This window comes from Girardinichthys multiradiatus, chromosome 3 (assembly GCF_021462225.1).
Source record: "Girardinichthys multiradiatus isolate DD_20200921_A chromosome 3, DD_fGirMul_XY1, whole genome shotgun sequence".
NCBI lineage: Eukaryota > Metazoa > Chordata > Actinopteri > Cyprinodontiformes > Goodeidae > Girardinichthys > Girardinichthys multiradiatus.
In genome coordinates, this window is record NC_061796.1 from 8,519,657 (window position 1) to 8,544,167 (window position 24,511).

Consider the following 24,511-nt stretch of genomic DNA (forward strand, 5'->3'; position numbering starts at 1 on the left):
TGCATCAAAACTGGTTTTGAAATGGGTGAAGCAGGCTAACCTTACGCATTGGGAATGTCCAAGACAATAATTCTATAAAAATGCACGGACCATGCTTAAAATCTTGGTCCATGCAAGGACCCTAACCAATTTAAACAAGTGCCATCATTTCAGATAGAGAGACTGGTCAAATATCTGGTCAGAATTACTGCATAGTTATTCTGACCAGATACTGCAACCTGCTCAGGGATATTAAACCAAAATTAAAGAGCGGTCTATTTATATAATACGTATAATTTTATTTATTTATTTTTTTAACAATCGGTTGCAACCAATGGCTGCTCACACTGTACGAGGTCCTGCTGGAGATTTCTTCCTGTTACATGGTAGTCATTCCTTTCCACTGTCCCCTATGCATGATCAGGAGGAGGGATTGCTGCAAAGTCATAAACTGAATGACTGATTAACTGACCTTGACCTCACTGTTTTATAACTAGCACTGAATGGCAATTCATTTAATTCAATCTGAATTTGTTAATATGACTGAACTGAATTGACTATATATAAATAAACTGAATTAATTTAAAAGCATTTGCATTAAATGCAAACTTGTGCATCCATTTCTTGTTTTTAAAATTCACTGAAGTTGTATGCTGTAGTATCATCCCACCTTGGAAATGCAACAGTTCAAATGGTTGATTAAAATATAATATGAATAAAATCCGGTGGCCACTGTAACAGTGAAACATCACCGGAAAGAAATAAACTTCTCATATAAGACAGCCGTTGTACATGACGGGAAACAAATGTGTATTCTTGTTTGGTCAGTAAATTTCTTCCATTTCCTTGTAGGAAAAAAAGGAATCACTATAAAACTCAAGCTGTTGAAAGCTGGTGGTTTGCTCTGCCTGACCTTGTTCATGTTATAATCACATGAATATTGCATGAAGTAATAAAAGTCCAGCCACAAAAATCTCTTCTTTTATGATAATTACTACTGTCTAAATGGCACCTTTAGAGACAGCAGTTTCAGGCAGGAGTGATAATGTGCTAAATGTGGGAACAGGCCATAATGCACAGAAATAAAAAAGTTTTTTTAAGCCATTATAATGGTACCATATTCTGCGTTAGTGATCTGGTTGTTACATTCTGAAATTTGTAAATAGTTGAATTTATCTAAAAACTTTCTTCTTTCTGAACTTTCCAAAAGGGAACAAGCTCTAGATAAACTCGCCTGATCAGATTATAATTAATTTGATTATGAATTGTTACAGTTATGTCGTCCTGCAAATGTGCAAAGATTTTAACATCACTTTAAGTTACAATTGGCATTTTAATGATACTAAAAGCATATTTTTCTTAAACCTTTAAAATGCAAACAAGGTCAACAACTGGATCCAAGATCTGAGGCTTTCACCAGCTCAGCTGACAGCACAACCACACATCAACACAAGGGGGGCGAGTAAGGTACAGATATAGGAACAAAATCACAGGTTTTAGTTTACGGTTGCAAGCAAACATAAAAAGGGTCACAACAACCACCAAATCAAAGAGTCATCGACGTGGTGTGTTCCAATCATTACCTTGATCTAGTCCATAGTATTCTGGGAAAACGGTTAGGTATAAGATACTTTATTATTTAGGCCAGAATCACAGTGATACAAGTAAGTGAGGTGGGCTGCATGTCTTGGATTAATCTGGTAAGTGTTGAGAACGTTAAATTAACTTGCTCTACATATAAAAATAAATTTGGTTGGATAAAAATCCAAAGATTTGCAAAAGTTTAAGAAAAAAGAAACAAAAAACACACTACTGTCAACCCCTGGTTTGGGCAGCTTGTAACAGGCATGTTCAACAATGCCCAAACAGCCCCTTTTTCCTGGTGGATCTCTTTTAAAGCAGATATTAACTAAATTTAGACAATCACACCTACTGCAAACAAAGAAAAACGTAACTACGCAACACATTTTTAGAGAACTTTTAATAAAATGTGAATTCATAATCTACTGAGTATTTGTGTGTCCATAACTGTACATCTAGAAGACTGAGGTAGAAGAAGTTAACTCATGATGTCAAAAAGCAAAGCCATGTTTTGATTGTTTGGGTAGGTCTACAATCTCCAGACAACATTTTATGGCAAATATAGATCTTGCTAAAGTCCACTCACACATCTTTTCTGCCTCCCCATGTTGTCCTTTAAGCATTAAATAGACATGAACATAGCTAAATCCAGCAGCCAGGCAGCACACAGCAAGCTCTCATCACTGCCTTACACTATTAACACCCTGTCTCTGAACTTGGAGGAGGGAGCAGCAGGAATGGGAAACAAAATGTTGATTATAATTTAGACAATGTGTACTTATTATGAAGTAGTTATTATAGGTTTTGCTGTAACTATTGTATACAGTGGAATCTATACATACAAATTTAATGTGCAATCCAATTAAAGGCAACAGGCAATTAGTGTCTTGAAATATGTGCATGGGAAGAAATTTTCCCCACTGAAAATAATAACTCCACAGCCCTGATAAACACGGACAGCACTTATTGTCAAGGTAACCTTTAGAATAACAGTTAATAATCCGATGCAATAATGGTAGAAGCATTGAATGGTGAACTATTGAAACAGATGAAAAAGACACTGGACACAGTTTCTGTGGGACATCAAATAAGCAAACACAACGACTGGCATCTCGTGTATTTAACTGTTCTAAGGAAGCACTGTCAGCACTTGTGTCACTGTCTCCAAGCAGGCTTCCAATAAAAAAATTAAGTCCATAGAGACATTCTTTTGATCTGTGATTCACAATGTTAGGATGAGGTCCAAAAACACGTCATTGCAGAGTTATGCAGCTTCAGACAACAAAAACTTTACACATTTTCCCTAAATTTCACACATCTCTTTAATGGCTCGGGAATAGAGGGCCTCTACTCCACCATAGGCTTCACTGCTGTTGGTGGAAGGTGCAGAGGAGAACCAGAGAAAAACCAAATTACAGGAGAGAGCATGTGGAGGCGATGTGGAGGCTATAGGTGCTCAGCGGAACACGCTAGCTCATGGGTCAGCCACGGCCATCCTGCATATTCATGTAGGGAAGAAAGTTTGAGTTTGGTATGTTCAAGCTGTCGAAAATGTATTCACATAAAGAGGATTCGCTGTAATTCAATTATAAATCCAACAAGACATAGCTCACATTTTTTCATTCTCCACCTCCTTCCAACACTAAATGCCATGCCACGGCTTTGCTGAGAGTCACATATACATTTTGAGTTTAAGCTACATAAATACATAACCCAACTTCCGCTGGCCTCAGCAACACGTCTGTGTACTCTGAAGGTGTTTGCATTTCTCCCCCGGGGGAAACTGATCTCCTGATGAACACTGTGTGCTTTTTATAGTTTTTGTGTGCTATTTCTCTACTTCGTGGGGTTCACAGATGATATTGTCAAAGTTCTTTAAAAAAAACTGGGTTGCAGACATTATAAAGTGGTTATGAGAGGCTTCCTCTAAAATCTGAAACCAGTAGCCACCGTGGAAAATACAGTTTCATTCAAAGATTGCGCCAGCCTTTAATTCAGAATCAAAAGACCTTGCATCAAGGTCTGTATAAATTAGATAAACTCATTTTATTTAAACTCATGATCCCTAGACTCAGAGTGATGACTAAATTATGTAAGTAGTTTAAATTTGGACATAATTTCATCAAATACTATTGTTTTTCCTGGTTTTATGGCAAACTAATTAGGTTCTAGCCTAAAATCTTAAACTTTTATACGAAGACCAGTTAAATCAATCATAAAATACTATTAAACATAAGTTTTTACTTATTCAGTGCAACACACAAGTCACTGTAGTCCTCTACTGCACTTATTTCCAAAACCTCAAAATAATCAACAGCCCTTCAATCAAGAAACACATCATTAGTTTCAACAACAGCATTTCAGAGAAATGTCTACTTACTCGAAGGCATGGTGTAGGTGTCCTCCTCGTCTATGATCTCAGCATAGTCGTCCGTTTCTGCAGAACCAGAGTCCAGTCAGGAACCAGAACCAAGAAACCTAGTCACTCGGTTGGTGACAAAGTCACAGAACTAAACTAGTTGGCATCAACACTTAACCTCTTCAGGGTAGACGTCCCTGACAGAGCACAAACAACAACATGCATCACACTGAGGTTTCTATATACACCACATACTATTTACAAAAAGAGAAAAAGGTACAAATTGCAACAGAAATCAGCTATGATCCAGATGTACCTTTCACCAAACCCGACCCCAAGCACATGCACAACAGTACAGTTTAGTAGTACATGTACTACTACATGTATGCCCACAGAGAATGAGTCACAGTGGTGCAATAGTGAGAGAAACATACAGACAGCCAAGACAAATCTTCTCCAAGGAGGATTTATTGTGTTACTAATTAAAAGAAGTTTAATACAAAGAATAAGGTTTACCATCGCCACTAATGTGACCTGCAGAAGTCACATGCAGCAAAAAACACAATCAGGGAGGAGCAAAAAGAGAACAAAGCATTAGTTATATAGTTAACATGAGAAAAATGATTAGTGTTACACAACTAATTGATGGTTTTCTACAGCAATTATGCTTTCACTTCAAAGTGTAAATGTGAGTCAGTCAGAGATCAGCAGAGAGACTATTGAAATACAGAGTGACAGTGACTAAGGCTCTCTGGAGAGACATCCGGTGAGACCAGGACCGTTCTCTGCACACAGATGAACCTTTATAGAGGACTCTGGCTGTACAAACATATCTATGAGACCCTTACATAACTCTGATCACACTGGGTCATATATGACGTTTAAGGAAAAGCTGCCTAACTGGCTGGCATCCATACCTGACACGCAAACGGCCCGGGTGCGAACCCCGTCCATCCGCTTCTCCATCCGCTTCTCATGGTTTGAAACTCTGCGGCAGAGATTTAGCTCACGTTAAAAATAATGCATTTTTTGGGAACAGCTGCGAACTGTGACAGGAAAATCCAATTGAGTGCTGTCAGATTTAGGATGTAAAACGGAAACTTATTAAGCCGAATGAGTGTACCTCTAAACATGACTTTTTGGTTTTTGCTAAAATAGGATGGACAGAGACAACTCACATTGTAAGTAGAATCTGAAATGTTATCAGAAACAGCCTTATTTAAAGAAACATGAGAGACAGTAAAACTGCAAACAATATCAAGTTGCTCTGGTAAAGTAAAGCAAATACTTATTTTCTAAAATCAATATACATTTAAAAAAGGTTCATGAGTTGTAACTCCCCAAATCCTCTCAATTAATAAAAAAATGCAAAATGTTTTTTTTTACTTATTTCAACAATTGAATTTAAAAGTGAAACTCATATTTTATACAGATTCATCACACATAGGGTGATATATTTAATGGTTTTATTTCTGTTAGTTTTGATGATCATGGCAAAATTCATTTTTTACCCCAAAATTAGACATAGAACTAAAAAAAAGAGGATTTTTACCAAAAATGTCAGCCTACTGAAACGTATGTTCATTTACTGTACAGTATGTACACACATTACTTGGTTTGGCTTAATTTTTCACAAATTACAGCACTAACACAGCATGATAACACTGAACTTGATAAAACAGCACACCAACACCAGAAAAAGACATGGCTCCTGGCAAAATGTCACACTGGACAGAAACAACTTGGATTCTGCTTCTTTTCACTCTTCTTCCACAGCCTAAAACCTTGATTTCAAAATTAAATACAAAATCAAAAGATGTATCTGAAGAGAGGACTGGACCAATCAGGAACAGTCTTTTTTATTTTCTTCCTAGCCCAGATAAAACTCCTGACATTGTTGTATCTAGTTCTGGAAGGGATCATCACAAGGAATCAGATAACTGTAGCCTACATCCTGGCTAAATCCTGACGCACCGACGCAAGCTGCAATCCATGCCTTGTGAAGCTTTCTGAAATTCTTTAATGGGCTTTTCTTCACATTCCACATAAGACTGCCGTTACCCTAGTTGCTTTTGCACCAAATTCTGTCACAGTTTTTCCTTCCACTTAACTTCCAATTAATAGTTGATATCAATCAACTACATGATATACCAATCATATGGACGGTGTAACCGTCTGTTGAATAGCTGTACAGGCAGGTCTCTTTCCCATGATTGTCTTGGCCATAATATGGACAGAGCATAGTAATTTTATGAGAAGCTGAATTCAGGGTTTTCATTAACTATAGACCAGAATCATTGAAATTAACAGAAATAAGTGCTTGAATCACTCTGTGAGATATATTGAGATGCATTTATATATTAAAAAATAAGTTTACTCACTTTGGTATCGAAGGCAGAGCTCGGTCCCCCTCTACAAAGACAAGACAAGCAAATCAACAAGTGTGAAACAACCTAACTTGACTGTTGTTTCTTTGATATCACTACAAAAAAACAAGACACACAGTCTGGTTATTGTTCATAGCGACGAGCACAACGGCTCATCGGCATGGAAATGACATCTGCTGGAGGGTTCCTTGTTTTACACCATGACACACATTGTTTTTCCTTTGGTTTGAACCACAGTAGCTTTGAAACCACCCCAAAAAAACTTAGTGGAACATCAAAATGAAAAACTATATAGTTATTCAACGTACCTTTATGAACTCTAACAATGAAGGAGCGAGTAACCGAGGAGACGAGACGACAGTAACCGTCAATCAAGTCAGCCATGTTTTCTGCCGTGTTCAGCAATGCTGTAGTGACAGTGAGGGGCTACAAACACAGAGATAGAGACAGAAGGATCAGTGTAAGAGCAGGACAGGGAGCTGCTTCACAGTGACACAATGAGAGCTTCACTGATAATAACGTCCCCTACCAGAGTGCGTGCACACAGCCCTGTGCCAAGACTGCAGCAGTGATGCACACATGCAGCATCCGGCTGCACAAATAAGCACCGTGAAAGCCATGGGGAGATGGCAACGACTGCCTTCTCAATCCTTGTTTAATTTACAGTGAAAACTTTTTAATAGTATTTGCCCTTTTTCTTTTATAACTTCGTACAAGAAGAGCCTTTTAAATTTTTGGTGGTTTTAAATTAATTTGCTCGTATGAATAAGAAACGAGACATGCTAAACATGTTAAATATCAGTCAAAGTCAGCTGAAAACCAAACATTTCACAAGAACAGCTTATCTCATGGTATCCTACCTGACAAAACAAAGCCAAAGACTTTAAATTGTTTTTTAACTTTAGATCCTTTTTTATCTCTAAAAAGGATTTACATCTTCTACATTTTCTCTGGAAAATGTAGATCCTTTTTGGGTGATTTTGGAATATACACCGAATCTGCAAATGTAAATGATTAACAACTGCTCAAGTCAGCAGACAAGAAAAAGATATAAAAAAAAATACAAGCAACCAAGGACCATTATTTCAGTTGTCCTGAATGGAATGGGGAGCATTCAAAGTGCATGCATATCCGTACCTCTGGAGCTCCAGCGACATTCAGCTGAAGCATCCCTTTCCTCTCCTTTTCTTCCAAAGCAGAGTATTGGATGGACTGGACTTGGTTAAAGTTAGCTAAGTGTGTTGGCTAGAGAGTCAAAGAAACACACAGATGCGTTAAAAGCTTAAATAATCATCAGTAAATTGTAAAGTTCTGTAAAAATGCAAAAAAACATGCATGGCAGGCGTTTGGATGGAGCAAATTCCTGAGCAAATTTTTCCTTTTATCCCTAAGATTTTGCGATGCCTTTATTCCTAGTAGTTAGACAGAAAACTCGCAGTGAGAATGGCAACATATAAAGCAAAGTTCACAAGGTTGGAAGTCGTACCCCAGGCAGCTGTTTAAGGACTAATAGCCTCCACATGTGGGGCACCTGTTCTACCGCCACAACACATGCCGCCATAAATTAATCAGCAAACTTTAACTTTAGCCAATTATGTAAACCAAACAGAACCACATGAATGTGTCAGTAGGAGCCGTTATCACATCCGCTATAAAACTTGATCTCTGTGTCCTCTGTGTTCAAATAACTGATAACAATGACTCCTTGAAACATAACGGATCAGGTTTCCTTAGAAGGTTTGCCTTCCAATTAGATAACATTAACTTTCCCCAAACAAGAGCAAGTAAATCCACTTGCGATAATTGTCCACTTAATATGTATTTGGATTTGCCTCACGTTTTCGGCACAGTAGTCCTAGTAAGTAAGTAGCAGGTGTAACAGTAGAGGTGAAAGAGAAGCTATGTCAGCATCAATCATGATCAGGTCTCTAACGAAGCAGGGAAGCTCTTAATGGTTTGCTAGAAACTGGATCATTTGTATCCAAAGCACAGGAGATAACAGCACCACACAATTGGAAGATCCATATTTATTTAATTTTTATGGTGAGAGATACAATACATAAAAAGAAACACAAAAGATGATGTTTTCAGTGGACCTGAGATATCTCTATGTCATCTCTAAAGACAGGAATGAAACCAAAAATGCTAAAATCTCTGAGTATTTCAGTGATCAATGTGCAAAATCTTGTGCAGTGACACATATAAAATGGACTGCATCAAACTGGTGCATTTAACTTGTTAGCATATAAGACCTCAATGAAATTCTGCTGGTTTATGAGGGTTTCAGAAATCAGATGTGAAACCTTAAGAAGCCCAAAGCGATTGCATAATCTTTAGATGCTGCTCTACAAGACTTGTTGCAACCGAGTAATACAGTGGTAGACCAATTCTTAGAAAAAAGAAGTATTGAAACATGTGAGACAACACATACAGAGCTAGTTACAGAGCTCTTTATTAAAGATGAGACTTAAAGCAGCAGCTGCCAAACGAAACTGTGGCCTACCTGTTTTGAAACTACATGTTGAGCTAATTTCTTTATCCTTTAACTTATCCAATTTGTTTCATGATAAAATACAAGGCATTTTGGGCTCCTACTAAATCACTGTAGAAACACAACAAAATTTGGCTGGGGTAGACAAGCCACTAGAGGGCAGCATCATGCATGGCAACTTTGGCTTCCCATTAAAAGCATATTGTAAATTAATGTTCAAGATCAGAGAAACAACAGACATTAAATGTGTACAAAGAACCATCTGTGTGAGTGCATACTCACAGTTGAGCCCTTATCTGTGAGGTAGCTGATTCCTTCCTCTGGTCCAATAGCCAGCTCTACTGATATTACCCAGCTAGACTAAATGGGAGAGAAAAACATGGCAATTAACACTGTTATAATTTCTTCTCTATGACTTAATGCAGGGTTTAAACATATTTTAGGTGTCGAACTGCAATACGTTTCCAGATTTTAATTATAAGATGGATGGATGGATGGATGGATGGATGGATGTGGATGGATGGATGGATGGATGGATGGAGTCATTAGTAGTTATTCTAACATGAAATGTCCTCAATGAATGCAGGTTTTACGTAGGGAATAAAATGTCTATGACTTACTTAGGACAGGATTAACAGTGGGGCAGAAATCTATGTTACACAGTTTTTACCCTAAACCTACACATTCTTTCCTTCTGCTCCCTAATGAATAAAATGCATTATAATCTACATAGGACACAAGAGCCTCACCCCTAAAGCGCACTTGAAGCACTCCTTGTCAAAGGGGTAGATGGGAGATATTATCTCAAAGAACTTGTGGATGCTCTGCTCATCGTTGAGGTTAGCAAACTGTTTGAAGGTCTGCTGGATTTGCTTACGAAGAGTCTTTGCCTGATTGAGGGTGGGAAGACATTTGAAAAACAAAAATTAGAAAGATTCAAGCCTTTCTGGAGGAAGGTTGGTTTTCAGAGCCAGGAAAACGATAACACAAAGATGACATCACAAGCTGTGAGTGATAACAGCAACTTTAACCTAATTCCACACAATCAGATAAGGAGACATTTAAGCAGAACTCCTTTCAGTGATCAGGTTTGTTCTGCTGCCAATCAACCAAATAGCCTGTCAGCTGTAACTCGTGCTGTACAGTAAGCCGTTCATTATACATAAATAAACAGATTTTTACTCTCTCACCTTTAGGGAGTCCACCAGGCTTTTAGGGAAGAACCTTCTCAAACCAACATCTTTCCTAAAGCGAATAAAAATGCTTAATAGCACACATATTTTAAGAAAAATAACAGAACTGATTTAACTTAGGTGTGATTTGCAAGAAAAAACGTCTTACTCCAGTAGCTCATAGTTTGATTTCTTATCAAGAGCATTGCCTGGCATCTCTCTGAAGAACCTCCTGCATAATTCACAGCGAGAAAGGAACATGTAAATCTAAAGTGATCATTTTGTTAAAAAATAATGTAAACTAAAAAATGTTTTTCCCATTTTGTCACAAACGCAAAGTAGAGCATAATTCTGTAATGTGATGAAAAGGATATATAGGTTTGAAAATTACTCACAAAAAACATCTTAGAAGTGGGGTGCACATTGTATTCAGGTCACTTTATTATGATACCTCTAAATATATTGCAGTGCAACCAGATGTCCTTAAGAAATCACCTGATTAGTAAACTGATGTGTGTATTTTAAAACCAGTATAGCTGTTATGTGAGGGCTTCACAGGCTTGTTGGAGAACACTTGGGACAATTATATCACCATGAAGACCAAGGAACACACCAGACAGGTCAGGGAGAAAGTTGTGAAGACGTTTAAAGCGTAGTTAGGTTATAAAAAGCTTTCAGTCTCTCACAGAGCTCTGTTCCATCTATCCATCCTTCTGGGAAATGAGAGCATTAATCAAGAAAGCAGCTAAAAAAGTCATGGTAACTCTGTAGGAGCTGCAGAGATCCACGACTCAGGTGGGAGAATCTCTGGGAAGGAAAAATATTAATTGAGTACTCCACTAATCTGGCCTCTATGGAAGAGCAGTAGGAAAAACTGCACTGTTTAAAGAAAGCCACAAGAAATCGTTTTTAAAGGTTTGCCACAAGCCATGTAGTGGACACAGCATGTGGAATATATGGAAGTGGGTGCTTTGCTCAGATGAGACTAAATGAGAAAATTAACATTGCAAATTTCCCCCTAACAGGGAATCACATTGTAAAACAAGATGGTGGCAGCATCATGCTGTGGGGATATTTTCCTTCACTAGAGACTGGTGAGCTGGTAAATGGATATTGACGTGTGCTTGAGCCATTTTGCAAAGAAGAATAGACAAAGTTTTTTGTTTTTTTTATCGTAGAGTTTGTGGTGGAGACAAATCCTAAAAACACTTGAAGCTGTAATGCACTAAAAAGGTGGTTCTGCAAAGTATAGACTCAGGGGGGCTGAATTCATATGAACAGCACACTTTTATGGTTTTTATTTTCCTTCCACTTCACAGGTAAACACTACACTGTTTGGTTTCTCTCATTAAGTTCCAATAAAGTACAGTAGAACCTCTAAACCTCTATGAGCGCAACTCAATACAACGTTTTCAAATACAAACAGCAAATGAATGCCCCAAGTACAAATTTTCCACTTAATATAGGCACTTAGGATATTGCTAGCAAGCACAATGTCTGGAGTGCGAGCCAATCTCTCTCGACTGTGGTCTTTTTGTGCAAGTATATGGAGTCTTGTGCTCAAAATGACTGTGATTGTGAGTGCTGTGCATAATTTGGCTGGAGTGTTGGTGGTATTTTAATTTCCATCGTTTTCAATGGGGAAATGTGTTTCCAAATACAACTTTTTAGGATACAAACAGGCTGTTTGAAATAATTAAATCTACATTCTGAAATTCCACCGTACATTTAAGTCTGTGCTTGAAACGCGGCAAAATGTAAAGGTTCAGGGGGTGTGAATACTTTTCCTAAGCAGAGTGGGTTAAAATAGTTGGACTGTGTGTGACCTAAGGGTGTCCCTACTTTTTCCCACCTTATTTCCAAACAGCCTAGTTTCAGTGCAACATCTTGATCCACCTGGTCAGCTAAATGTAGCATATAGTCACTTTTCACCTAAAAAAAACCAAAAGGCACAAAATAAAAACACCTTTTCAGGTGGGCAGAATCGAACAAGATATACCAAAACATCAAGTCCAGGTATGCTTTCACCTAAGAAATGTTGTGGATGTCTTCAGGAAACAACCAGCTAGGCAGCTTCCCATGTTTGTGTTCTCACCTGGTGATAGAGGTAGTTGAGAGAAGGTTTGTCTTCAGAGAAATGGCTGAGATAACCTTTAGGAAAGTACCGTATCCGCAGCTCATACCTGGGAATGACAGGAGAAGTGTGACAGTGTGTAAAAAGGGTTTGATGGGCCAGTCCTAATTCATGATGGTAGCCTCTGTGTCTTGCTCTCGTCTTGCTGCATCGCTGTAAAAGCGTGGCTGCTTGCCAACCCAGAGCTGTGAACCAGTCTTACAGCTGAACGACTAGGTCTTTTCCACTCAGTATATTATATCTACTGGCACAGTAAAATGATACACGGTGATTTGCTGCTAAATTAATCATCCAAAACCAATAAAGGAGTAATATCATAAACCATAATGGGAGTCCTGCAGTTACACTTGCCCAGAGCTGTGTCTCAGAAGTGCCCACATGGGCTATCGTTGTTTAGAGCCAGATATTTGCTCAAGAACGACACGTTACAGAGAAGTGGGTCAGGAGAACAGTGAGCTTCAAGCTGCTGCGATGCTGCATGCCAGAAGTTAGATAACAAAAGGAAATTAAGGCAAGTGACAAAATGAATAAATTATTGTGTTGTATTATAAATGAATCCGTCAGAAAAAAGTGACAATGTGTGTCTGAGAGAAACAAAAAAAAAATGTTAGAAGAGGATGAATAAACTGATTTGTTTTTAAAAACAATTACTCAAACAAGAATGAGATTAAAACATGCAAAAGAGCAAGAAAGGAATGAGAGAGTCAGTCCATCCATCCCCTGGGCAACTGCTGCTGTTCTAACAATAGCTTGGCAGCAGTAGCAGAAGCTCCTGTGGGCTCGAAGCTCTGCTGCCCTCTGAGGTACGTTGCCTGCAACAACTGGCAGAGATCTACTGCTTCATCTAAGCAGTTCCTGTTGAATTCATTTCAATTTTAATGACTTCAAACTCAGGATAAAGGGCTGCATTTTAAGGAGAGCTGTTAACAACATCAACTGAGGATGGTTCAGAGCTTGAAAGGTCTGAATGCAGGCTCAAATATGGTGAATATGGTCGGATACAACTATTAAAAATGAATTATTTTGAGATGGAAGAGGAAATTAACTGACTGTGCCACTCGAGTGGGAAGAGTTAGATGCTATAAACAAGTAGAAATTAATAAAACATGAGTAATATCCAATGCATTCAGTTACCTTTTGTTGTACAGAAAGCCCCAACCACTGCATGCAGACCTTACATAGTGCCTTGCAAAAGTACTAATACCACTTGAGCTTTATGCCACAATCCAATCCCAACATTTTATGTATTTTTCTGGGGATTATTTGTGATTGGCAAAAACTAATTAGTATAAAACTATGAAGAGAAACGAAAATGATACATGGTTTCCTATTTTCCTTGTTTTGTTTTTACAAATAACAATTCGAAAAGTGTACGATGCATTTGTATTCAGAATTTCTGAGTGAGTACGGTTTTTGCCCATTCTTTGCAAAATAGCTTAAAGTGAGTAAGGTTGGATAGAGAGCACATGCGAACGTAGGTTTTCCAAGTCTTGCACATATTATCAATTGGATTAAGTCTGAACATTGACTGAGCCATTCTAAAACATGCGCTCTGACTGCATGTCTGGGGTCATCGTTATCCATCCACCCATCAACTCTGGCCATATTCCTAGTCCCAAATGGAAAAAAAAAAAAAACATCTCCACAGAATGATGCTGTCACCATCACGTTACCATGCTGAGCTGGTATGTTCAGGCATCTCAGGGCTTTCCTTTAACAGTGGCTTTCTTCTTGCCATTCTTCCATAAACACTGAATCAACACCGATTTAGAGCCAGGAGCTTGAACCTTGGTGCTACCAAATGGTGGAATAAATGATCCAGGAACGGAGTCATGCAGTATTGTGAGCATACTTTTGAATGAGTATTAGTCGTACACCCTATTTTCTCATTAGGTGACCTTTCAGGTTGGACAGGATTTTATTTTAAGGTGTGAAATTAAAATGGACTGAATACATCTGCATGCCAAACTTTTCAGATTTTTATTTGTAGACGATTTTTAAAACCATGTTTGCTTTCCCTTCATAATTGCAGTATGTGCTATGTTGTTGTGGTCTTTCACATAAAATCCTAATAGAATACCTTGAAGCTTGTGGTCTAAACGTACCACAATGTGGAAATGTTCAAGGGGTAAGAATACTTTTGCAAGGCATTGTGTTTTTGATTTAAGTTGCCTTAGAGAAAATTGAAGCAACATTTTGGGTTAATATCTGGGAACATACCCAACTAAACGCTCACCCCAGTTTTTGTTACACTTTGACACCTGATGACAAACTTTACAACCTCATTAACCAGCAGTAAATTGGCTTCGCTTGTACTGTTCAACCTGACATCACCAGCAGACCTTAACAGTGGCTTTTAACCCTCATAATCGAGGAAATTCAGGTTTTTAAAAGCAGAGATTAGGGAATGAAGAGAGAGCAACTGAGCGTATGTGAATCTTAATAACTTACCGCCACTCTTCTTGTGGATGCTGTTTCTCATATCTCTCTCTGACATGCGACACGCCCAGATCTGGATGTAACCAGTGGAGAACATCAGAGTGCAAATGGGTCAAACGGAGGCCCAAAGAAGACACACAGCGCAACTTGTGGATCTCTGCTATCTTCTGGATAACACCCTGTTAAAATGATTTAGATATCCAACAATTAGAAAGAAATAAACTGAGGAAAGTAGCTGAATATGTGTCTGAAAAGGTGTGTGTCTCTTACCCGGATATCCGTAGCATCTCCATGTCTGATGTTACTCGCCCAGGTGCTTGGTTCACTGTTTGTCTCAAAGTAATGGAAGATCTTAAGAACTCGGTCCATGGACCCTGGAGGCCGTTCCAGTCCTCCAGCAGAGCCACTAGTGCCGGGGGCTCCGGGCATTCCTGGCCGGGATTTAACCCCACAACCACCTGCTGCTGAGTGATTGAGGCTGGGCTCCAGGTAGGAAGACGATGCCATGCCTGACTTGGACGGTCCTGCTGGGGCTAACTGGCCGTCATATTCTAGAACAACACAGACAAATGGAGTTTAGTGCTGGGAGAATGATTACCGAACAACCTGCATGCCTCTAGTCCTGTTTTGTTTTTGTTTTTTTGCAAAATAGGCTCAATTCAAACATGTATCTTTCTGTTACAGAACTCTTAATCAGCTAAAGTGATAAAGGTAAAAGAAATGCTTGCTATTTCAATGTTTCTCTAAGCATAATATGGAAAATGGATGTGCCAATGGCCATTATTACACTGCTCAAAAAAAATAAAGGGAACACTTAAACAACACAATATAACTCCAACTAAATCAAACTTTTGTGAAATCAAAATGTCCACTTAGGAAGCAACACTGATTGACAATCAATTTCACATGATGTTGTGTAAATAGAATAGACAACAGGGGGAAATATTTGGTGATTAGCAAGACACACTCAATAAAGGAGTGGTTCTGCAGGTGGGGACCACAGACCATTTCTCAGTACCTATGCTTTCTGGCTGATGTTTTGGTCACTTTTGAATGTTGGTGGTGCTTTCACACTCGTGGTAACATGAGACGGACTCTACAATCCACACAAGTGGCTCAGGTAGTGCAGCTCATTCAGGATGGCACATCAATGCGAGCTGTGGCAAGAAGGTTTGCTGTGTCTGTCAGCGTAGTGTCCAGAGCCTGGAGGCGCTACCAGGAGACAGGCCAGTACACCAGGAGACGTGGAGGAGGCCGTAGGAGGGCAACAACCCAGCAGCAGGACCGCTACCTCTGCCTTTGTGCAAGGAGGAACAGGAGGAGCACTGCCAGAGCCCTGCAAAATGACCTCCAGCAGGCCACAAATGTGCATGTGTCTGCACAAACGGTTAGAAACCGACTCCATGAGGATGGTATGAGGGCCCGACGTCCACAAATGGGGGTTGTGCTCACAGCCCAACACCATGCAGGATGCTTGGCATTTGCCAGAGAACACCTGAGCACATGTGACAGACGTGACAGAGTCTGGAGACACCGTGAAGAGCAATCTGCTGCCTGCAACATCCTTCAGCATGACCAGTTTGGCAGTGGGTCAGTAATGGTGTGGGGTGGTATTTCTTTGGAGGCCTGCATGGTCCTCCATGTGCTCGCCAGAGGTAGCCTGACTGCCATTAGGTACCGAGATGAGATCCTCAGACCCCTTGTGAGACCATATGCTGGTGAGGTTGGCCCTGGGTTCCTCCTAATGCAGGACAATGTTAGACCTCATGTGGCTGGAGTGTGTCAGCAGTTCCTGCAAGATGGAGACATTGAAGCTATTGACTGACCCGCCCGTTCCCCAGACCTGAATCCGATTGAGCACATCTGGGACATCATGTCTCGCTCCATCCACCAACGTCACGTTGGACCACAGACTGTCCAGGAGTTGGCGGATGCTTTAGTCCAGGTCTGGGAGGAGATCCCTCAGGAGACCATCCACCGTCTCATCAGGAGCCCAGGCATTGTAGGGAGGTCATACAGGCACATGGAGGCCACACACAATACTGAGCCTCATTTTGACTTGTTTTAAGGACATTACATCAACGTTGGATCAGCCTGTAGTGTGTTTCTCCACTTTAATTTTGTGCATGACTCCAAATCCAGGCCTCCATTGGTTAAAAAATTGGATTTCCATTGATGATTTTTGTCTGATTTTGTTGTCAGCACATTCAACTTTGTACAGAACAAAGTATTCAATGAGAATATTTCATTCATTCAGATCTAGGATGTGTTATTTGAGTGTTCCCTTTATTTTTTGAGCAGTGTATATTAGTCCTGATTAAACTCTCAACAACAATCAATAGCACATAAAAAGAATCAATGCCTGACAAATTCAAGCATAAAGGAGACTGCAAACCTTAATTAATCAATAGCAACCAGCAAATCACAGTCACCAAACCCTTACTGTACTCACAGCCTTTTAGGTCAACCAACCCTTGCAAAACCATTCACCCCTTGGACGTTTCCACATTTTGTTACAGTGAAAAAAAATAGAGCTACCAACTGTCTTCAGAACCTGTGTGCAACCCATTATAAATCCAGGTGTTCTGCGAAGGCTTCAGAGGTTTGCTAGAGAACCTTAGTGTACAAACTGAATCATGAAGACCAATCAACACACTGGACATGTCAGGGATGAAGCTGTGGAAAACTTTAAGGCAGTGTTGTAAAAACAAAATCCTCAGATTTGAACTTCTTACAAAGCATTTATGACGGAAAAAAATGGTCCAACTGCAAACCAAAAACATGGCTGTCCACCTACACCGGCAAGCAAGGTCAGGCAAGAGTATTCTCTTGACAGGACAGCTATTAGTCGTGCACTCCAAAAATATGACACAGTGGCAAAGAGGAGGCCGTAACAAGTCTTCCAGGTTACCACTAGCCACGCAGAGGATACTGCAAACGTTTTGGCTGAATGTAAAGCTGCTGTGTGTTGGAAGGAAGCTATAGGCTGCCAACTAATTTGCAAGAACACAGGAATTTCTTCTTTTACTCAAAGTGGCAAGAACAAAGTTTATTCTGGCCAGGACATTTTATACATTGCCAGACTAGTGCAGAACCCCTGAGAAGCCTTTATGGGCCCTCCCACTGCAGAATACACCAGTGTAGTAACCACAGCCACTTCACATTTTTAACCAATCACAGAATACTTGTTGGATATCACACAAGAAATAAAGTTCTGTCCAGATAAAGTGTCAAGAAACAGATGTCCCAAACTAGTGCTTTAACAAAGAATTGTTTTTTTGGGAGAGCAAACAAATGTGTCTATTCTTACTAAGAATATAGAGGCCTTAAGGTTGAACACACCATACCCACAAAGATACTGTGGTGATGGTGGTATAATGCTGTGGGGATCTTCTTCTTCAGCGAGGGACAGCAAAGCTGGGCAGAGTTAATGAAAAAAGTTTAATCTAGGGCAGTCCTAGAAGAAAACCTGTTAGAATCTGTAAAAGACTTGAGACTGGGCCAGAGGTTTAACTTCCAGCAAGCTGGCTCTAAACATTCAGCCAAAATGGTTTAGATCAAAGCAGATTCATGTGTTAGAGCGGCCCAGTCAAAGTCCAGACCAACTCCAATTAAGAATCTGTGGCAAGCCCTGAAAATAGATGTTTCCAGATACCCTCCAGCCAACATGACTGAGCTTAAGCTATTTTGTACAAATGAATGGGCAAAATGTTTAGTGTCTTTACTCTCTTGTTTGAAAGTGTCTTGCATCCACAGTTAATCCTGTTGGATGTGGTTGGTCCTTCTTGGTGGTATGCTGACATTACCCTGGATACCGTGACTCTTGATACATCACAAAGACTTGCTGTCTTGGTCACAGATGCGCCAGCAAGACGTGCACCAACAATTTGTCCTCTTTTGAACTCTGGTTTGTCACCAATAATGTTGTGTGCATTTCAATATTTTGAGCAAAACTGTGCTCTTACCCTGATCATTGAACCTTCACACTCTGCTCTTACTGGTGCAATGTGCAATCAATGAAGACTGGCTACCAGGCTGGTCCAATTTAGCCATGAAACCTCCCACACTAAAATGACAGGTGTTTCAGTTTCATTGTCCAACCTCTGTATTACAATCAACAGGATACTAATTTGACATTCCCACCCATCCTGACATTTTAAACAGCAATCACACCCCTCAAACAGAGCAAACAAAGCAGCAGTGGTTCCCCTCCTGCCCTGGTATTTGTCAACATTGATTCTACACCTGATAAACCAAATCTGTCTACCTAAGTGACTGGAAATCAAACCTGTTTGTGCACAGCAGCACCAGACAAAGGTTTCTGTAACAGTAAAAACTGAAAATCAAGTTAATTTCCCTTCAAAAGAAATCTTTCCCATGTGGCCAGCCAAGTTTTATTAATCTACCTCCTGGAATCGAGAATGTATCATGATTCAGCACGACCTAATATATGCAAATTTACGACGCAAATAAGAATTTTTTCTGTGTCACCTATTTAGATTGATCCTTCCTTTTAAAAAAAGATAGGAATGTCACTATTTCATGCCTTTGAGAGACATGCTGTGAACCCTGATGCTTCCTGCACAATTCTGTCCTTTCCAGGACATTCTCACCGGGTTTGTTGAGTCATCATCACAACAGGAACTCCTTCCAGCTGACAATGGACTTGAGCTGCTAAGTTACAACTAAACATGATTGTTTGAAGAAACACTCATTTGCTAATTTTCTACATACTCAGCATCAGAACAGGAAAGGTTATTCTTTCATAAATGAATTGCTAGTTTTCATTGGAAGCCAAATCCTACCCATAAAATATGAACAAAAAAGCAACAAAGGCTACTGCTTCAGCACCAAATCACTGCAGACTCAGTAGACAGAGCAGCCTGCAGCAAACCAATCACCAGGACTGAATCAGTATATTCAGCATTTCTTGTTCTGTGCTCGGGTTATGGCCAGATTACTTCCTGCTGAAACAGAGGGCAAAAACATGATCCAGAGTTGGTTGATTCAGCATTTTCAGCAGTGTGGCCATCAGCTGCCTCTGTGCAGTGATGTGCACAATGACTGTAAAAGAAACGGAAGGAACATCATGTGTCTGTTGCCTGAACTTGGCTTGGCCCGCTCTTTAAACTATGAAGCTATGATGCATCAAAACCCTGTCTGCACATCTGCATGTCCTACACACATCATTATTTATGTCTTATGTCCACAGAGATGTAATACAATGGTTCTCCTTTATGTAGATTTGCTTCTGGGATCATCTGATCACACACTATCCTCCTCCATTTTGCTTTTAAATTACAACTTTCTAATATGTTCTCCAGAATTCAGATAATAAAAAAAAAAAGTGTTGTAAACTAAATAAACAGCAATGAATTTGAAAAAGAGCTGATCAAGAATAGAGCAGACAATTGGCAGATGACCGTTTAAAGTGAGAGCCTTTAATGCAAAGAGATCAGTGTATCAGTCACAGTCTCATCAGACTCTTAAGGATTTATTGCAACAGATTAGCAAAGATCAGAAAGAAAAGGACATCTTATGGTGTTATCAGGATCATCTAAATACAAGCATATTTAAAAAATCTATGAGATGATTTGTTAGACATTTAAGATGTTAAATCAGCCTGCTGCACATACAAAATACATAATAGCAGGTTGTTGCAGGATAGAGCATGGAAGTTCCTCCTTCTACCTGTTGGTTGCTGCCATTTTGTTTTTACAACATGAGCTATAAGAAGAACAAGCTTTGAAAATTCACATTTTCAGGCGTTTTGAGGTATCCTACTCCCTGGCCACTTTATTAGATACAGCTGCTCAACGGCTCGTTAATGCAAATACGTCAAAAAATAAAATAAAAATTATTATTATGCAATAATGGCAGCAACCATTTATGCCTTCGACAGGGTAAAGACAGTTTGCTAAAGTTTAAGCCGTTAGTATTGGGAAGAAGGCGATTTAGGTGACCTTGAAAGTGGCATGTTTGGTGGTACCAGCTGGGCTTGTCTGAGAATTTCAGAACCTGCTCGTGTACTGTACTGGGATTTTCTCACGCAAGCAATCATCTCGAGTGTACAGAGATTGGTCCAAAAAAAAAAAAAGGAACTATTCAGCGAGTGGCGTTGTGCTCAGATCATCCGAGACTAACACTAGCAAAGTGGCCAATGAGTGTGTATTGGATGTTCTAAACATTTGTTGGCATTGAGACAATTAAGTTGCTAACACTGCTACTGATATGTCTGTGCTGTTTTTATGTGACAGAAAAACAATGTAGCAACATAAAAATAAGGATGTATCACCTCATGTTCCTAAGCTGCACCTGGTAAATATTTGCAGATTTTTTTTAGAGAGTAAATTTAAGCCAAAGCACACTTTGTGAGTAAAAAAGTCAGGAATTTAACCGTCGATCTAGCTGTGATGTTGTATCTTAATCCTCAGTTGTTCTAAAAGCTGCTTCTGCGTCTTCCATGTCTTGTTTCTATGGGATGTGTTTGAACATTTATTAGGGGCATCATTTTCTCTGCGAGTCATTAAAAAAAGAAGCAACTGCACCAAATGAGCAAAGTACCACAATTAGTCATAATCTGCTGGAGGCACAGACAATAACAATAATACAGCAAAAAACATTTACACATAATCACATCATTAAGTCTGCATTCACAGCTTTGGTAAATCCTATTAGAGTAGTAGGAATGCCTACATTTCCAAGCATGCATACATCTAGTTTATGCTGCAAACACTATTACATCACACCTCTAGGAAATGCACGCAGTATACACAAGTACTCTGATGAAAGCATTTTGTGTACCAAGGTAAAGTTATTTTGGCTTATTTCCATGATTCAAAGTTGTGACTCACGGTACATTTGTTGCTCAACAGAACAGCATGCATGTGCATGAAACCATGACAATAACTACAAACGAATATTATAACATTAGAGATCAGCCAGCATTAAGATTTTATGGGCTGGTACTGAATTCTGGCTTTCTTTGAGGTCTGATCTGCCAATTCAGAGTTTGGCCAATTCTGAATTTCTACATACAAAGACTATAATCTTATAAATCTTATAAGGATTTTTAAAAATCCCACTTTTCCTTTTTAATTGCAACACATACTTAGGTTCTTACAACATTAATGCTGTATTCAAAAGATAGTTGACATTTTCAACTGCCTTTAATTTGAATCAATATCTAGTCAAATTAACTAAACTACATTTGGACAGGAATCAAGTCAAATAGGCCATGCAGACTGCTGATAGAGCAATCAGCCCCTCTCTCACAGGGGCTCCACAAACTGACAGCCAGCCTGTTGGGCCAGAGCAGGCTAAGGATGAACCCTGCCCCACACCAGGAGCAGAAGGTGGGTTTATGTTCTCGACGGGACAGGGAACTGGGTTACTGGTGAAAGCCCACTTCTGTGAGAGGTAATGCTTCTCCATCTGCTTTCTTTGCATCTCCCTTATCATTTTGGGTTTTTTAATCTTGTAGTTCAATCAAATTCCTGCATTCTTCCCGCTCCATCAATCCTCATTCATCTGCAAGTCTCCTTTCTGAAACTCCTCTCATTGCTCTCACACTGACGGACCTTTCAGATCCAGCCTTCCCCAACTCCATTTGATCCTCTTGTCCAACTGAACCACTTCTCTTCCTTCCTTCCTGCCTCTCATCTCCTATCCTCAAACAATTCCCTTTATCCTCGGCTTTCTCACACTACTCATCCATCTCCACTCTCAACAATCCACATCATGTTACACCAGAGCACCAGGAAGAATAGATCTAAAAGCCAAACACTGGTTATATAGTATCTTCAAAGGCAGGTGAATAAAAGACTTGACTCTGATGCGTGAGAGTTTGAAATCATTTACTTTTGTGGTTGGGACTACAGAATCCTACTGTGTTTGGATGAAAAAGACCCGACACCTAAATAAACAAAATACCCTGACAACCAGAGCTCATACAAGGAGATGCCGGCAAAATCTAAACAACATTTACTCTCTTGTTTGAAAGCTGGTCATGCAGTGCTTCAATGCACCTTGGGGAGATGCTTCAAAGTTTTTCATCAGTTCTGCATCTAGAGCTCATTTATCATGAATGCTGACTGCCGCAGCCACAAAGGACTGGATTTCCGGGCTTTTTAGTGCACTGTGAGATTGTGAGTTCACCGAACACTAATGGTGAAATTCATAGAGCTGTTTTATACAGTCAGATTGTCCTTATGATAGAGCAGGAAGTCCTGTATGTACAACCAATAGACTGTGGGTAACAATGTTTTCCAGGGTTGCAATGAAAAAAATATGAATGGACTCTTTTTAATGGACACGATGTAACAGAAAAGCTATTAGATGCTTTAATGGTATAAAGGTGCATTCTGATTGAAAACTGGGAGGTCGCCAAGCAGCCCCAAGGTCAGTATCCAATATGGCTGACACATCTTATAATAGGTGGTAGAAGTTTATACCACTTATTTGCACATTGTGCCAGTTTGTACCTTAATAACACAGTGGGCCACGTAGCACTGTATAACTTCTATTCGTGAACATGTTGCTTTAGTGTTTGAACCCAAAGAGAAATCTGGCTTTTGTTACTTACTAGTGGTTAGCATCTCATCAATTAGCAAATCCCAGTGGATTTCAGACTCCCAACTAAAACGCACTCAGCTCCAGTTGGTTGAAGCAACGAGCTTTGATTTCCAGGACCAATTAAATGGCCTATTTTTGCAATCTGTAAAGACTGAGATTAAAGGTGCACAATATGTCGAATCGCAGATGTCATCTCATTATTAATGAGTGCAATAGTACATCTAAAAATGTTTAATTGGATCCAATATTTGGAAGTTTATAGTATTTCAGCTGCCCTGCATTGAAACTCTACTGTTCAATAACATGTGGTCCCAGTTGGATGGACTTTTACAGCCATTAATCCCAGTACCTGATATGAATCCTAGTGACCAAGATGCTGGATGTCAGTGGTTGGGTTAAAAAAAAAAAAAAAGGATAAACGCAAGTGATCCCGTCTTTGCGCTATTAACTGTATCGCAACGTCCTGTTTCCCTAATGTTGTGAAGACCTAATTTAGTTAAACAAAATTAAAGAATTAACCGTAACAATACCTTCAGATCAAGGAGACAGTATTAGAATCACATATTTGTTTGTCTTTACAAATAGTTTATGCAGCCGGCATGGCATAAAATGTGTTTTTGCAGATCATAAAAAGTCTCTTACACAATCTCTGTTCAGTGTAGAATTATCCAGTTTGGGTTTGATCGATCAACATATTTCAGATTTTGAACTACAGAAAATGAAACACTGAAGTCAGTTTCACCCTTTAGGTGACACAGAAAATTAATGTTTTTTTTTCCCCCTCAAAGTAAACAGGTTTAGCAAATGTTATATGTTTGGTTTTAAACATTATGGAAGTAGCAGATCAGTTCAGGTTTTGGCAGCTGAAGTATTTTAAATTGTGCACCAATCAGATGCTGACTACAGCATCATTAGCCACCCTGGATGTGGGCCAACATGTTTTTAAAGTTGAAAACTGCTCATGTCTTGCTCATCACCCTGTCGCTGTTTGTTTTATTTCTACAAGGTAACCAATATTCCGTGACACAAAGTGGAGAAGCTTCTTCTATGCTAATTTAGCCAGATAAAGTTACAACTGACTTCAACTGGAGAGTTGTTTTGTGGATAGTTGCTTTAAGAGACTTTTAAAAATATATATTTAGAAGTTGTAACATTGTAAGATATATTGCAAAAACTGTCTCACTACACCATGTTCTCCTATAAAAATGTAAAACCTCAATAGTTACAAAGACGGTACATACTTGGTAGAGGATGCTGAGCATAGATGCAGGCCCCTTTGCTCCAGCAAAGAGGGATACAGCCACTGTTCTCCATTTTATCTGATGGGCGACAAGTTCCAGGTTGGGCCACAGAGCCCACTTTATAGTGCTGGGCCCCAAAACTAGCATAGAGCCA

General features: G+C 39.5%; 1 protein-coding gene across 11 annotated transcripts in view; it reads right to left on the reverse strand.

Moving 5' to 3' along the window:
* Positions 1-24,511, reverse strand: part of LOC124866061 (focal adhesion kinase 1-like) — an 80,081-nt gene that overhangs the window by 38,443 nt on the left and 17,127 nt on the right. For 2 of the 11 annotated variants that reach the window (XM_047361707.1, XM_047361702.1), the window contains exons 1-16: positions 24,358-24,486; positions 14,813-15,093; positions 14,555-14,721; positions 12,065-12,152; positions 11,822-11,901; positions 10,139-10,201; positions 9,988-10,042; positions 9,547-9,687; positions 9,080-9,157; positions 7,444-7,551; positions 6,615-6,732; positions 6,301-6,331; positions 4,837-4,907; positions 4,436-4,453; positions 3,941-3,997; positions 1,563-1,583 (exon numbers count right to left, since the gene is read on the reverse strand). In XM_047361707.1, the coding sequence (XP_047217663.1) occupies positions 1,563-1,583; positions 3,941-3,997; positions 4,436-4,453; positions 4,837-4,907; positions 6,301-6,331; positions 6,615-6,732; positions 7,444-7,551; positions 9,080-9,157; positions 9,547-9,687; positions 9,988-10,042; positions 10,139-10,201; positions 11,822-11,901; positions 12,065-12,152; positions 14,555-14,721; positions 14,813-15,093; positions 24,358-24,430 (1,450 nt within the window). In that variant the 5' untranslated portion in view covers positions 24,431-24,486. Of the gene's footprint in view, positions 1-1,562; positions 1,584-3,940; positions 3,998-4,435; positions 4,454-4,836; positions 4,908-6,300; positions 6,332-6,614; positions 6,733-7,443; positions 7,552-9,079; positions 9,158-9,546; positions 9,688-9,987; positions 10,043-10,138; positions 10,202-11,821; positions 11,902-12,064; positions 12,153-14,554; positions 14,722-14,812; positions 15,094-24,357; positions 24,487-24,511 lie in introns of those variants that run through there. The other 9 variants (XM_047361706.1, XM_047361701.1, XM_047361708.1 and 6 more) reach the window with 7 other exon arrangements.